A 12,111-nucleotide genomic window follows, 5' to 3' on the forward strand; every position below is an offset into this window, starting at 1 on the left:
TAGACTCATAGTTTGCTTCAGGAATCAGGACCACAATGGGCCATGATGGGCATCACGTGATTTGGTTCAGGTTTTGGTTCAAGTTTTGGTTCAAGTTTTTTTCTTGGCACTGGTCCCAAAATACCGCCGACTTTACCTCGTGATATCTTCACGAATATATAAATAAATATGATTTAGATGGTGAAGCTGTGTTCAGAGGCTTATACAATGCTTATAGAAGCCATCTCAACCCTCCTTTTCAACCATTGTGGCGTCTATGTCTAGTCAGGAATCGCCTGTTAGGCAAGCCCTGCATCTTTCCTGCTCATCCCTTCAAGTCTTCGTGTTCTCTTGGTGTCGCTCTCCACGATGGCTGGAAGTGCGCTGGCAATCCGACCCAAGGTTGTCGTACAATCCATCATGCAGCTGTCTTCGGTATCGCACAGGTCGATTTCGACATTGCAACCGCAGTATGATCTCGGTCTGAAAGTATTCAGACCTCCTGGGTCCTCCGTGCCATTATCGAGTGTCACTCGCCGCGGCTACATCAATGGGCCCTCCCACTCCCCGGCACCGATCCCCAAGAAGCAATTCGGATTCTTTCGCTGGTTCTGGCGTTTGGCCTCGGTTACGGGGTTTGGTCATCGGTGCCGTGGCTTACAACATATATGCTCTGTACCATCCCATGGAGCAGTTTGAGCTAGACCCGGAGAAGAAGACTTTGGTCATCCTCGGTATGCCTCTGTCGCGATCGCCAATCTCATATGTTATAGTGTCGCTAATGCAGTTTTCCCTCTAGGAACTGGCTGGGGCACCGTCTCCTTGCCGAAGAAGCTTGACACTAAAAATTATAACGTTGTCGTCGTCTCCCCTCGCAATTACTTCCTCTTCACTCCTTTGCTGCCGTCATGCACCACTGGTCTGATCGAGCCCCGCTCGATTATGGAGCCTATCCGGAGCATCCTGCGTCACAAGAATGCCACCGTCAAGTTCTACAAAGCTGAGGCTACGAAGATCGACTACGACAAGCGTGTCGTGTACATCAGTGACTGTTCGGAAATCAAGGGCGACACCTTTCACACGGAAGTTCCTTTCGATATGCTCGTGGTTGGCGGCGGCCCGACTGGTGTTGAGTTCGCCGGTGAGCTACAGGACCTTTTCAACGACGATCCGAAGAAGTGGGTTCCAGAGATCGAGGACAACTTCCACGTAACGCTCGTGGAAGCATTACCTAACGCCTTGCCTATGTTCTCGAAGCAGCTGATTGACTACACAGGATCCACTTTCAAGGAGGAGGGAATTACAATCCGCGCCAAGACCATAGTCAAGAAAGTGACCGACAAGTATATCGAGGCGGAGGTCACCAAGTCCGATGGATCAAAGAAATTGGAGACGATTCCCTACGGCCTCCTGGTTTGGGCTATGAGCACCCCTTTAGATTAGTTACGGACATTATAGCCCCAAAGAAGAGGCCACTACAGATAATTAGGAGCCATGTCGCCCCGACAGGAGCCTCTTAGCAGAGCTTAAAAAGTGAGATGGAGCTCTTATGTCTGTTTTGGGACTATATAGAGCTTCTTGTTAGTAGTGTCGTAAGAGGGGCGTAGGGGAACGGACGAATTAGGCCAATATATTGCGCGTCGGATGGGGGAAGAGGGCATTCCGTCGGGAGGGGCAAAGGCGGATCGCGAGAGACAGTTGGAATGGTCTGTGAGAGAAGAGGTGTTTGGTAGGGTACGGATGTGCAAGATGTTAAGGATTTTCTGTGGAAGGGCATGAGTAATTAATGGAGATTCCCTCCCTCTGGCGGATGACTCCGCGGCTGTTTCCAGGACCAGCGTTTGCTGGACGTTTCCCTGTTTGTTGTTATCTGCGGCCTATATGAGGCCTCTTCTTCTCTGTTCTCTTCGTTCTTCTCCAGAGACATCACGAACTCACATGTCTTCTCTTCTTCCCGCTTCCTCCGCGTAGCCGACTCCATCAGTAATTTGTAGTGAGTCGTTGTGGGTATGACAGAGTCTGGTGTCAGAGCAAGCCAAAACGGTATTGAGCGAGTATGCGTATGAGCGAACAGCAAGAGAGACAGGATGATCAAATAGAAGGTGAAGCCGACTTATGTCTCCTATTCTTGACATCTGGTTACTAGGTAAAATGGAGGAAGGTAGAAAGACGTGGAAACGACCGAGGGAGGTGTAGGATAAGTGATAGGCTCAAATAACTATATATGGTTGGAAGGATGAAAATCGTGATTGTTGCTGTGGGAGGCGAGAATGTAAAATAAGAGCGAGATGAAATCTCTCAAGCCACACGTCCGTTGGCCTTTCAGACGCCTTGTTTGAAGTATGTTGAACGGAGTGGTTGAAGGCTCCGCTATCTTAGCCTGCCCAGATCATGCCCCTGAGAAGAACAAGTGCTAGCCCTGAATAGGAAAGCGCCACGTCCTGGGCAAAGTAGATCATGGTACCTCGAAAACACCAACCTTTCGACGTCCAGCTACGACAGCAACATAAACCCAGGTGGCATTGCTGATTGACCATGTAGCTCCGTAAAGGGTATTTGGCTGGTCTAGATTCCGTTTTCGGGCCTCAAACCGTTTGCGTCGTAGAGTCGGCAGCCATGCAACACCTGAATTGAGGAATTATGCCCAGACGAAAAAGGCTCAATCTTGGCTGGTTCGTGGAGTCGAGAATCCCATGGGCGAGCAGAGCGGCTCCGACTCGGAGGCCTAAACTCTGTTCTGCACAGACTAGACCCGTTCCTTTCCCCCGATCCGGTTCGCTGGGGCGACCCCGCGGCGGGGCCTCGCCCTGGAGAAATCCGGGGAAATCTGGGGAAACCAGATCGGCTCCGCTTCTCCGGATCATTTCCCCCAGATTCGGAATGAATCAGTTTTCCCAGGTTTCAGTTTCCCCAGATTCCCCAAGGCTAGAGCCCAGAGGCTCCGCCGCGCAGTCGCCTCCATTTCTGTAGCAAGATGGCTCAAGAGTTACTCCTCGTGGGCATGTGATGCTAGCCAACCAGAGGCTACCATTATTACCGTGCCACGCTCTTCCAACGATATCCAGCATGGATCTATTAATTTTAAAGTGTCTAGCGCTCGATTTGGAGAGTCGGAGCCGACTGTAGGTTGTATATGATGATCATTAGGGTTCACCGCCATCCTGTGGTTCCGAGTCATCCCTTACAAAAGGGCATATATCTAAGCTCACCTTTCCTTTTCCTCTTGCATGGCTACGAGAGCGATACATGTAAGCGAAGAGTTCCTTATTCTTCGCGTACCACTATAACGAAGTTGTTGACTATGACCCTACCGATTCCACCTAACACAATGTTTTCCTCCAATTCGCTAAGAGGCCGTGGCTTGACCATTGGTATCACCGCATGCTGTGGAGTGTCATTCATGCTATTTGGCTACGATCAAGGTGTCTTCGGGGGCATTCTCTCAAATCCCACGTTCCAGAAACAGTTCGATGATCCCAACACCACAATGCAGGGGCAGATTGTGTCAACATACGTCCTTGGATGCGTGGCGGGGGCTTTTCTGTCAATGTACACTGGAGATCGACTCGGAAGACGGCGATCAGTCTTACTAGCCAGCGCGTTTCTCACGATCGGCGGCATCCTCCAATCCACGGCTTCTACTCTTCCCCATTTGATTGTGGGCCGCATCGTCGCTGGCCTTGGAGTTGGCATGAACACCACGACAGTGCCTATGTGGCAGAGTGAGACTTGCAAACAGGAAGACCGAGGTAAGCTGATCACCATCCAGCTCACACATCTCGTGTTCGGCTTTGTGCTTGCCAACTGGATCAATTTTGGCTTCACGTATTGCCCATACCAGCAAATCAGCTGGCGCTTTCCCCTCGGATTTCAGTCTTTTCTTGCAATCTTAACGGCATCAATGGTCCCTTTCCTGGTGGAGTCACCCCGCTGGCTTTGTGTAAGAGGTCGTTCTCCTGCCGCAAAAGAGGTCATCGCACGGGTTCTAGACAAACCTCTCGAGGATGATGAGGTACTTGCCTCGCTCCAGTCAATCGAGACTACCGTTGCCCACGAGATGGAGTCGCAAAAACCTGGATGGCGAACGATCTTCTCCAACGGGCCGCAACAAACCTTCCGTCGAATTGCTCTTGGAGTTGGAGTCAACTTCATGCAGCAATTTGGCGGCGTGAACGTTGTCGCTTACTATCTGCCGATCATTATGAAGCGCTCATTCGGTTTCAGTGACCGCATGTCTCTGATCCTGTCTGCCGTGGATTCCATGCAGTGGATGTTTTGGACCGGTCTTGGCACTTTACTGATTGACAGGCTTGGCCGTCGCAAGCTGTTGATCGTCGGCGCTGCAGGCCAAAGCCTGTGTTTTGCTATGGCCGCTCTCGGTCTTGGTATTGGCACCAAACCCCTGGAGGGTGTGGCTGTGGCATTCATCTTTGTTTACTATGCTTTCTTCGTGAGAAGCCCCAGTGACTCGGAAGCTCCCTCCCATCTAACCTCGCATTGCAGGGGCTATCCTTCTTGGCTATACCTTTCATGTACCCGTCGGAACTCAACTCCAGCATTCACCGGAACTTCGCGTGCTCGGCTGCTATGGTCATGGAATGGCTAGGTGTTTATGTCATTGTGGCTATCACGCCAGTTGGTAAGTTCGGTTTCCCCCCCCTTTGGATGTATCAACCATTCAATACTAACTCACACTGGGCATTGAGAACATCGCCTGGAAATTCTACTTGGTGTTCGCGATCGCGAATTTTGTTTTCACGATCGTTTGCTGGTTCTTCGTTGTGGAAACCTCAGGACTCTCCTTGGAGGAGATTGACAAAATGTTCGAGATTAAGTACTATAGCGGCAAATCTATGACATACCTAGAGGCTGCCAAAAAAGCGAAAGGGGATCCTCCGTGCCACGAAATTTGTGAAGACGGAGAAAACAAAGACGAGTGCGGGAGTTGCTAAGGACAACCCCAACTTTGCTAGGGGCACTCCTGTTTAATTGACGTGATTCACCACCGAGTGGGCAACCCTTCCATACTATCTTGACTGTTGATGTACTTTATCAATCCTAAAGCCATTAATATTGATGTTGAGATATTTACAATTTGAGCATCTACTTTGTCTTCCGGCCGGCCCCCCGCACCCCCGGTAGCTACTGTACTTTGATAAAGCCCGAATGAGCTGTATACTGGCCTGATTTTTTGTCTCCGCTGGGGTTACTACTTCGGTCTCAACTAGGAATTCACGCCTCTATACCAGCGGACGGACCTCCTTCATAGATAAGTCGCCCTCGTGGGCTAGCTGTCGTGTAGATATTGTACGGGGTTGCCTTTTTTTTAGCATTTACAATACGTAAATCTTGAATTTCCCGCGCTATTACAGTGTGTCTGGAAAAGCTAACTCGTAGCATTTAACAAGCTGATCGGTTGCTTTATTGGGAGGCGTAGGGAGATTTCAAGACATCACTTTCTAAGCAAGGCTTTGATCGAAGATGCCTGCTTTTGTGGTTGAACAGTATTTCGCGGTGTTGCTAGGACGAAATCACTTGAATAGTAGCTGTCCGAAGTTACCCGAACAACCGGTTAGAGAAACAAAAGAGCTCTTGGTTCTCTCAGCAGACATTCTAAACGCATACATGTGAGCGCTCTATTTGCGGAGACAAGCTGGCTTCTAGTCGGGGCTGCTGAGCTATGTGGCACGGGTAAATGGAACCTTCTCCCGTGTTTTTATCGACCCCTGGCCTGATATAAGTAATAGGTGGCTTTTATTTTCTCCTTGAAGGAATGTGCCAAGATTTGGCTACGGTGCGGTATTGTTTCCTTAATTGAAAACGAAGTTTTGCTTGTTTTGATCTTGATCTACTGCCCCTAATACGGTATTCCTGGTTAGAATGCTATTACGGATAATTAATTAACTTATGATAGAGCTGTCCCATAAAATAGCCACCGCAATTTGATGTATTATTAGCGCTTGAGAGCCTATATTTCCCCGCTTTGGACACGGGAGGGCGACAACGGTTCGCTGTAAATACGAAGGCAACACCCAAAGAAACCGAAATACCATGAGCTGCGAGAAAATTCAAACGGAATAGACTTCGCTTGATGGGAGATGAGGCTCGTGCATATCTCCCTATGTGTCCAGATGTTTGGATAGAACTTTTCCAATAGCTTCCGCCATCCGCGACTTGCTGCCTAGGAATCGAAGCGCCCTGATGCAGCTTTCAGCCCGTGCAGTGCTGACTTGAAGCGCCTCGCTGGTATGGTCTATGTCGAACCACTGGTGATTTTGTAGCTCTTCTATTTCACTCATGTGGAAGACGGCAGCGTTTGTGAAAGCCCGAATGAGCAGAATCGTCCAGGGCTCAGTCAGAGCGGGGCTTTCACTGACAGCGAAGTGAAAGTCTGGTAGCTGCTTCAAGCCTATAGTCCCGACGGCTTGCGGCGTTATGACCGCTGCAAACTGTGCCAGCTCGATCGAACTTGCTCTTCGAATTTTCGCCGCCAGGCCGACGTGGAGACGTTTCGCCCTGTAGCCGTCGCAGCCAAGCCGGTTCTCATCCACGAAATCAATCAGGTTTGCGAGCATAAGCGAGCCCAAGTGCCACGGAATACTGATACATGGAAACCAGCTCCTAATGCGCGGAGGGACTGATTCATAGTTCATGATTAGGTCGCGGAAGAAAGCACCATGAGTGACGTCCCAGTATCGATATACAGATAGCGTGGTCTTAATGATTTCCTCGATGGCTGGGCCGTTCTCACAATTCCTCAAGCCGTTTTGAAGATATGAGATATGGCGGAAAAGCAGCACTTTGACAGCTGCTGACCTGGCAACTGCCCTGGTTGCAACTTCGTACGGACAAGGCCAATGCAAAAGGGATGGTCTCTCAGTATCATCTTGTGCATAGAGGTCAAGTTTCCATCGCACATTCGTTACCGGTATTTCTATAGGACCCTTTGCCGCTCTCTGTGCTCCATCATGTTGACATTCCTCATCAGGGACGACCACTGGCCGCTCATTTATAGACGAAGAGACCGTATCAAACATGACTGCGAGCCAGTACAAGAGACCAATTGTTTGACCATCTTCTGCGCTCATTCCTTGAGGGACTTCCGCATTCGGTTCAGATTCACAGCTGCGAGCGCCTTGCCGAAAGCCTGCTTGGTATGCTTCGAATCGATATTTAAGTGCGTGAATCTTGCGGGCCGCTCGCTCCATGAATATCGGCGGCCCTTCTCGGACAAAAATATCTGCGATCTTAGGTAAAATTGAACTGGTAACGCTTTTGCACAGATTCCTGGTAGCCGACCCAATCGTTGCGTCTAGGTCATATTCATTCCTGGAATACGGCTTTTGAACAAGACCAAAAATCAACTCGGCAAAAACAACCCTGAAACACTCCAGATCAGAGACATTTTGGAGTGCCCGCCTTGCCTGTTCCCAAATGGATTGCTGGAGAGCCTGCTCGAACTCGTCGCCAAGCTCTTCGCCCTCGTGATCCATGAAGTTTTCACACCTGCTCGCCCCATGAAACCCGTCCCAACGCCGTTTCCCTTGAGCCCACTGCGTGGAAAAAGCCATGACGGCTAAATTGAGGACTTTAGAAGAGGCTCGATTTTCGTATGAAGTGAGACGGATCAACTTGGCCGACTGGGCGGACCGGTCAAGCTGTCTGATGCGGTGAAACATTCGATTTGACCACGCTACGCCCCATTCTGGGTGCGTTTGTGTTCCGGGGATAGGGTTTTGCGGAATGGGTAAGGGTTCACGCCTCCTCCATTGCAGCCTATAGGGACACGTATCCTCTGCAAGCCAGCAAGCGAGGTTGTTCTCGAGAACATCGTGATATATTTGCAGAAGGCTATCGGAGATGAGTATTTTATTCGAGTTCTCCATGATCAGATGATCTGCACCAAATGTGGAGAGTGACAGAGCATGGTGGTCTCGCATGTTCATGGAGTCATTGCGTTGCCTGTCTTTCCGACGCCATCCAGTTTGTGAATCCCCCCACTGCGAAGGCGTGGAGGACATAGGACTGCGGTAAATCAGATTTCCCTGGGAGAGACCAGAAATGACGCTTTGCACATTGACGTTTGATGAGTCGGAGCCGCAGCCCGTCATCTCTGGATTCGCAAAGCCATTCCAACCGATATGCAGGGTCGGGTCAGCAGGATGGTTGTCGCGTGAAGCCACGGAGCTCAATTCTTCTAAATTCTCCAGACTTTCAAGTTCTTGCTGTCCTTGCGTTGCTCCACTTTGATTGGAATCGGTAATAGAAGGAGGGTCGCCGGGCGCATAGAGCCTGTCCCAGCCAAGGACATCACTCCCCTGTGGAGACGCCTGGAGGAGCTGCACCAAGGAGTCCAGGCTGGTCATGTTATTCACGGTGGCCGACTCCAAGCTCTCCTTATTTCTCGGCTGGAGTCGCTGCCTCTTGACCTGGCGTTGTCCATTATCCGGGTTGCTGTCTTCAGGGTTCTTTAGACGTTGCACCGTGGAGGGCGGATGGAGTTGTATCCAGTGAGGGTTCAAACTGCATGTCTTCTTTGTTCTGAGGCAGTGAGAGCAAGGAAGTACGCCGTCGGAGGCTTCGGCGCCAAAGGTTCGGATTAGCCCATCGGGGCTGGACAGCGGCGGGACGGGAATACTCACGATCACTATCACTATACAGTGCAGCATTGGCGAGATAAGCCTGGTCGCTATTAATCAGGTAGCCGTCGCAGGCTTTCTTGGCTTTCCTGCATTGCTCGCAAGAGTGATTCTGGCGCCTTTTCGTCATGATCTTGTGGGTGACCTGAACATCGTGGCCACGCCGTGTAGAGCGCATGTGGATGGCGATCAGTGAAAAATGTCCAAAGCCAAGGGACTCCTCTACTCCTGATAAAGGTCCGTCTTACTCAGAAATTTAATTTTTTGCCACCCCCGCAAACTTTTGCAACCCGTTGTGGGGGTGGAAGGGTGGTGCCCCACGGGTTTGTTGCTTCTGCGGAGGCGAAGATGGGATGCGGCGGCGTAGTTGATTAGAGCGACAGTACTAAGAGTGAACAACAGAAGCACTGTGGCTGTTGCAAGATGAACTGGGAGAGGTCACTGCCTTTGCTATTTGGAGTGAGGGGGAAAAAGAGAGAGAGACTCATTGAAGCTCGTCGACCTGGAGTACAGGCGAATGTAATGAATTCGGCACGGAGGAAGTGGTATTTCCGTATTGCCCAGGTCTATGACAAGAGAGCGGTCTGCTTAGTCAGTCTCTGCGGTTGACCAGTTAACGTATTTCCCAATCGAGCCGTCCACCCCAAAACACTATATTACACGCCATATTTCCATATCCAATATTTCAACAACCAGCTTCTTTTTATTCCAAATTTTGGATATACCTATTTCAAGACATTTGAGCGTTAAATGATGATAATGATAAATTCATTTGCCCGATGTAGCTCGCTCTAAATACATGCTGCTATGCGGGAGTGCTGTCGGGCCTGCCGACAGCTTTAAGGTGGTCGCCAGCCCACCGAGCGACTGTTTCATGGGGCTCGCAGTGCGAGCTCCTGACTGGTCGCCCTCGAATGTATGTAAACAAAAGAAAACGCAGATATGCAAACATGACACACAACAAATGGGAAATTCAAAACGAACGACACTGCCCCTGGTCCCTCCAACAACCCAGGGTGTCCTTCACGATGCACCCATCTTCCTCGCACCTTCCTTCCTCATACCTTCTTCTACGCAGCCATCCAAGCTGTCGGCTGCCGCTCTTGTGCTCGCTTGCATCAAGGGAGTACAGTGGACCTGGCACTGCACTCCTAACGGGCGCCATCCTTCTCCTTCCGTCACACTGTCCTAGGGGTCATTCGTTTTCGTCGCCCTGTTCCATGCCGAGAGCCATTGGGTCGACTGCCTGAAACTGGCTCAAGAGACCCGTTCGGATCATGAATTCAGCCACAACTGTGCGAGCCTCTGGCGGCGTTAGGAGCTCTTCGCGTCGAAGAGCGACTCCGCGATCGGACAGGACGTTTCTCATCCAGTTGCGCTCGTCCTGGAGCAGCGGGCACTCGAGCAAGATGTGATTGACCGTTTGATTTCCCAGATCGCAATCGCATCGCGCTGACTCGCGCCGGTTGATGCGACTCAAGTAAGCAGCCAGGCCAATTCGCCCTGTGCGAAGCTGTATCAGAATCGACGCCGTTGCTTTCCGCAGGCCAGACCAGTATTCTAGGTTCTTCTTGGTTGGTAGTTCGACCAAGCGTTTCGTCGGTCGACTCGTTTTCTCCGTGACCCACGATCTTTCCCATTCGATTTTCGCCTCGCGGCGAATACGGCGTTTAGCCGCAGCTCCGAGACGGATATACCGATTATTTGGGTTCTGTGGTTCTTCCAGTTCCTGGGCCGCCTCCTTTGCGTGTCGGTCGACAAGTTCATTGCCGACCACTCCCTGATGAGCAGGTATCCATCTGAGCTCTGTTCGGATGCCTTTGGCCGCGCGAGTCGCTGGATCAGGTCGAGGCACTCTGCCAGTTAGACCTGTCCCGACGGCATCCGCGGTTGGCGGAGCGCTTCAATGCCGCTTGGCTGTCTGCGAAGATAACAAGCCCATTTTTCGCCTGTGTTCCCCTCGGTCCGTGCTCTCCAAGACCAGTGTGAGTGCCATCTCGATGGCGCGAAGCTCGGCAGCATACACGGTAGACGTGTCTTCGTTGCCCATTTGGCTATGGGCATGGTGATCCTCGAGATGAACAACTGCTGCTGCTCCGACTCTTCCTTCTATTCCACTCCCATCGGTGTAGAGAATCAAGGGTCTTTCTCTTTGGTCTTTGGCTAGAATTTGATCGTGGCTGTTCACTGCGATCTCTCTGTCCTCGATGATCACTTCTGGCGGCGCTTGCCATGGTGCCTGGACGAATGCTTTTCGACTCTCCCAGAGTCTCGCCAAAGTTCCCGGGGGAGCCGTGAGGCATCCGCCCGCTTCCCAGGCTTGTGCCTCCATCGGTGTCCATCCAGACCAATCTCTCTCGTCCACCGGTCGGCGTCTTAGCATTGTTGGGGGGGCAGCGAATGCGGGTCCTGTTCGTAGTCGTAGAGCCCTTTCTTTCACGAGGCGTTTTATATGAATCGCAATCGGTGGTAGGTATAGTTCGGTATTCAAAGCCTCCGCTGCCGTCGTTCTGAACGCTCCACTGATCAGGCACGCTGCCCGCTTCTGGATAGCCACGAACGGTTGACTGATTGTGCGTGCCCTCGTCTTGCTAATCACCATTGGTTGGTACCAGGCCGATACCCCGAAGAGCATTTAGGGGATAACTACTGCTTAGTAGATCCTGCGTATAGCTGAAAGGGAGGCTCCCCACGTTGAAGCTGCTAGGCTCCGTAAAGCTTGGAGAGACACGTCTGCCTTTGCAATCGCCTTTTCGCGGTAGTGATGGAATTCTAGCTCAGGGTCTAGCCAGTAGCCCAAATAACGTTCAGCCGTCCGGGTCGCGGCCACTATATGCCCTTAGAGAGACAGCGGCGTGTATTGCGGGTCGACCTCTTGGGTGTTCACGAAGTGTATAAGCGCATACTTCTTTGGATCGAATACGGAGGCATACGTTCTGGCCCATTGGTCCGCCTTTTGGTAAGCCGACCTGAGTTTCATGATGGTCTCACGCTCACTGTCTCCCTTGGCTATGAAGCAGACATCATCCACCCAGCCGTTGCTGGTCACTCCATTCCCGCGGATTTTGATAAGATCTGCGTTATAGATCAGGTAGAGGATGGGCGAAATTGGTGATCCTTGGGGAATGCCCGTTGGTGTCGGGAAGGGGTCCGACATGCTCTCGGGCATACGGATTGTCGTGCTTCGGTTCGACAGAAAGGCCTTCACCCAAGGCACGAGTTAGCCCAGTCGCCGTTTTCTGAGGTTATAGAGTAATCGGTCGTGGGATACATTATCATATGCTCCGGACACCTCCAGCATCAGCAAGGACACCACTAGCTTACCCTTTCCCTATGCCAGCTTGATTCGATCAATGATGATGTGTATGGCATGGTCCGTAGAGATGCCTCGCCGACTACTAAGATGACTCTTCAGAAGTAGTCCCTCGGTCTCTATAGTGTAGCTGATTCTTCGTGCAATTATTGCTTCGAGGAAGTTGCCCAGGGTGTTAAG

At 51.2% G+C, this 12,111-nt stretch overlaps 3 protein-coding genes across 3 annotated transcripts; 2 read left to right on the forward strand and 1 right to left on the reverse strand.

Annotated features, from left to right (window-relative positions):
• Positions 1–529: 529 nt before the first annotated feature.
• Positions 530–1,422, forward strand: CDV56_100168 (uncharacterized protein; the record flags this gene model as incomplete). Its single annotated transcript, XM_026753787.1, has 2 exons — positions 530–713; positions 779–1,422. 2 exons carry the CDS (start codon positions 530–532, stop codon positions 1,420–1,422), a joined length of 828 nt encoding a protein of 275 aa, XP_026610998.1.
• A 1,885-nt stretch (positions 1,423–3,307) lies between these two features.
• On the forward strand, positions 3,308–4,585 carry CDV56_100695 (uncharacterized protein; the record flags this gene model as incomplete). Its single annotated transcript, XM_026754314.1, has 1 exon — positions 3,308–4,585. The coding sequence occupies one exon, from the start codon at positions 3,308–3,310 to the stop codon at positions 4,583–4,585; it is 1,278 nt and encodes a 425-aa protein (XP_026610999.1).
• A 1,513-nt stretch (positions 4,586–6,098) lies between these two features.
• On the reverse strand, positions 6,099–8,648 carry CDV56_101126 (putative C6 transcription factor; the record flags this gene model as incomplete). Its single annotated transcript, XM_026754745.1, has 1 exon — positions 6,099–8,648. The coding sequence occupies one exon, from the start codon at positions 8,646–8,648 to the stop codon at positions 6,099–6,101; it is 2,550 nt and encodes an 849-aa protein (XP_026611000.1).
• Positions 8,649–12,111: the final 3,463 nt, after the last annotated feature.

Source organism: Aspergillus thermomutatus (assembly GCF_002237265.1).
Source record: "Aspergillus thermomutatus strain HMR AF 39 chromosome Unknown NODE_259, whole genome shotgun sequence".
In the NCBI taxonomy this organism is placed as follows: Eukaryota; Fungi; Ascomycota; class Eurotiomycetes; order Eurotiales; family Aspergillaceae; genus Aspergillus; species Aspergillus thermomutatus.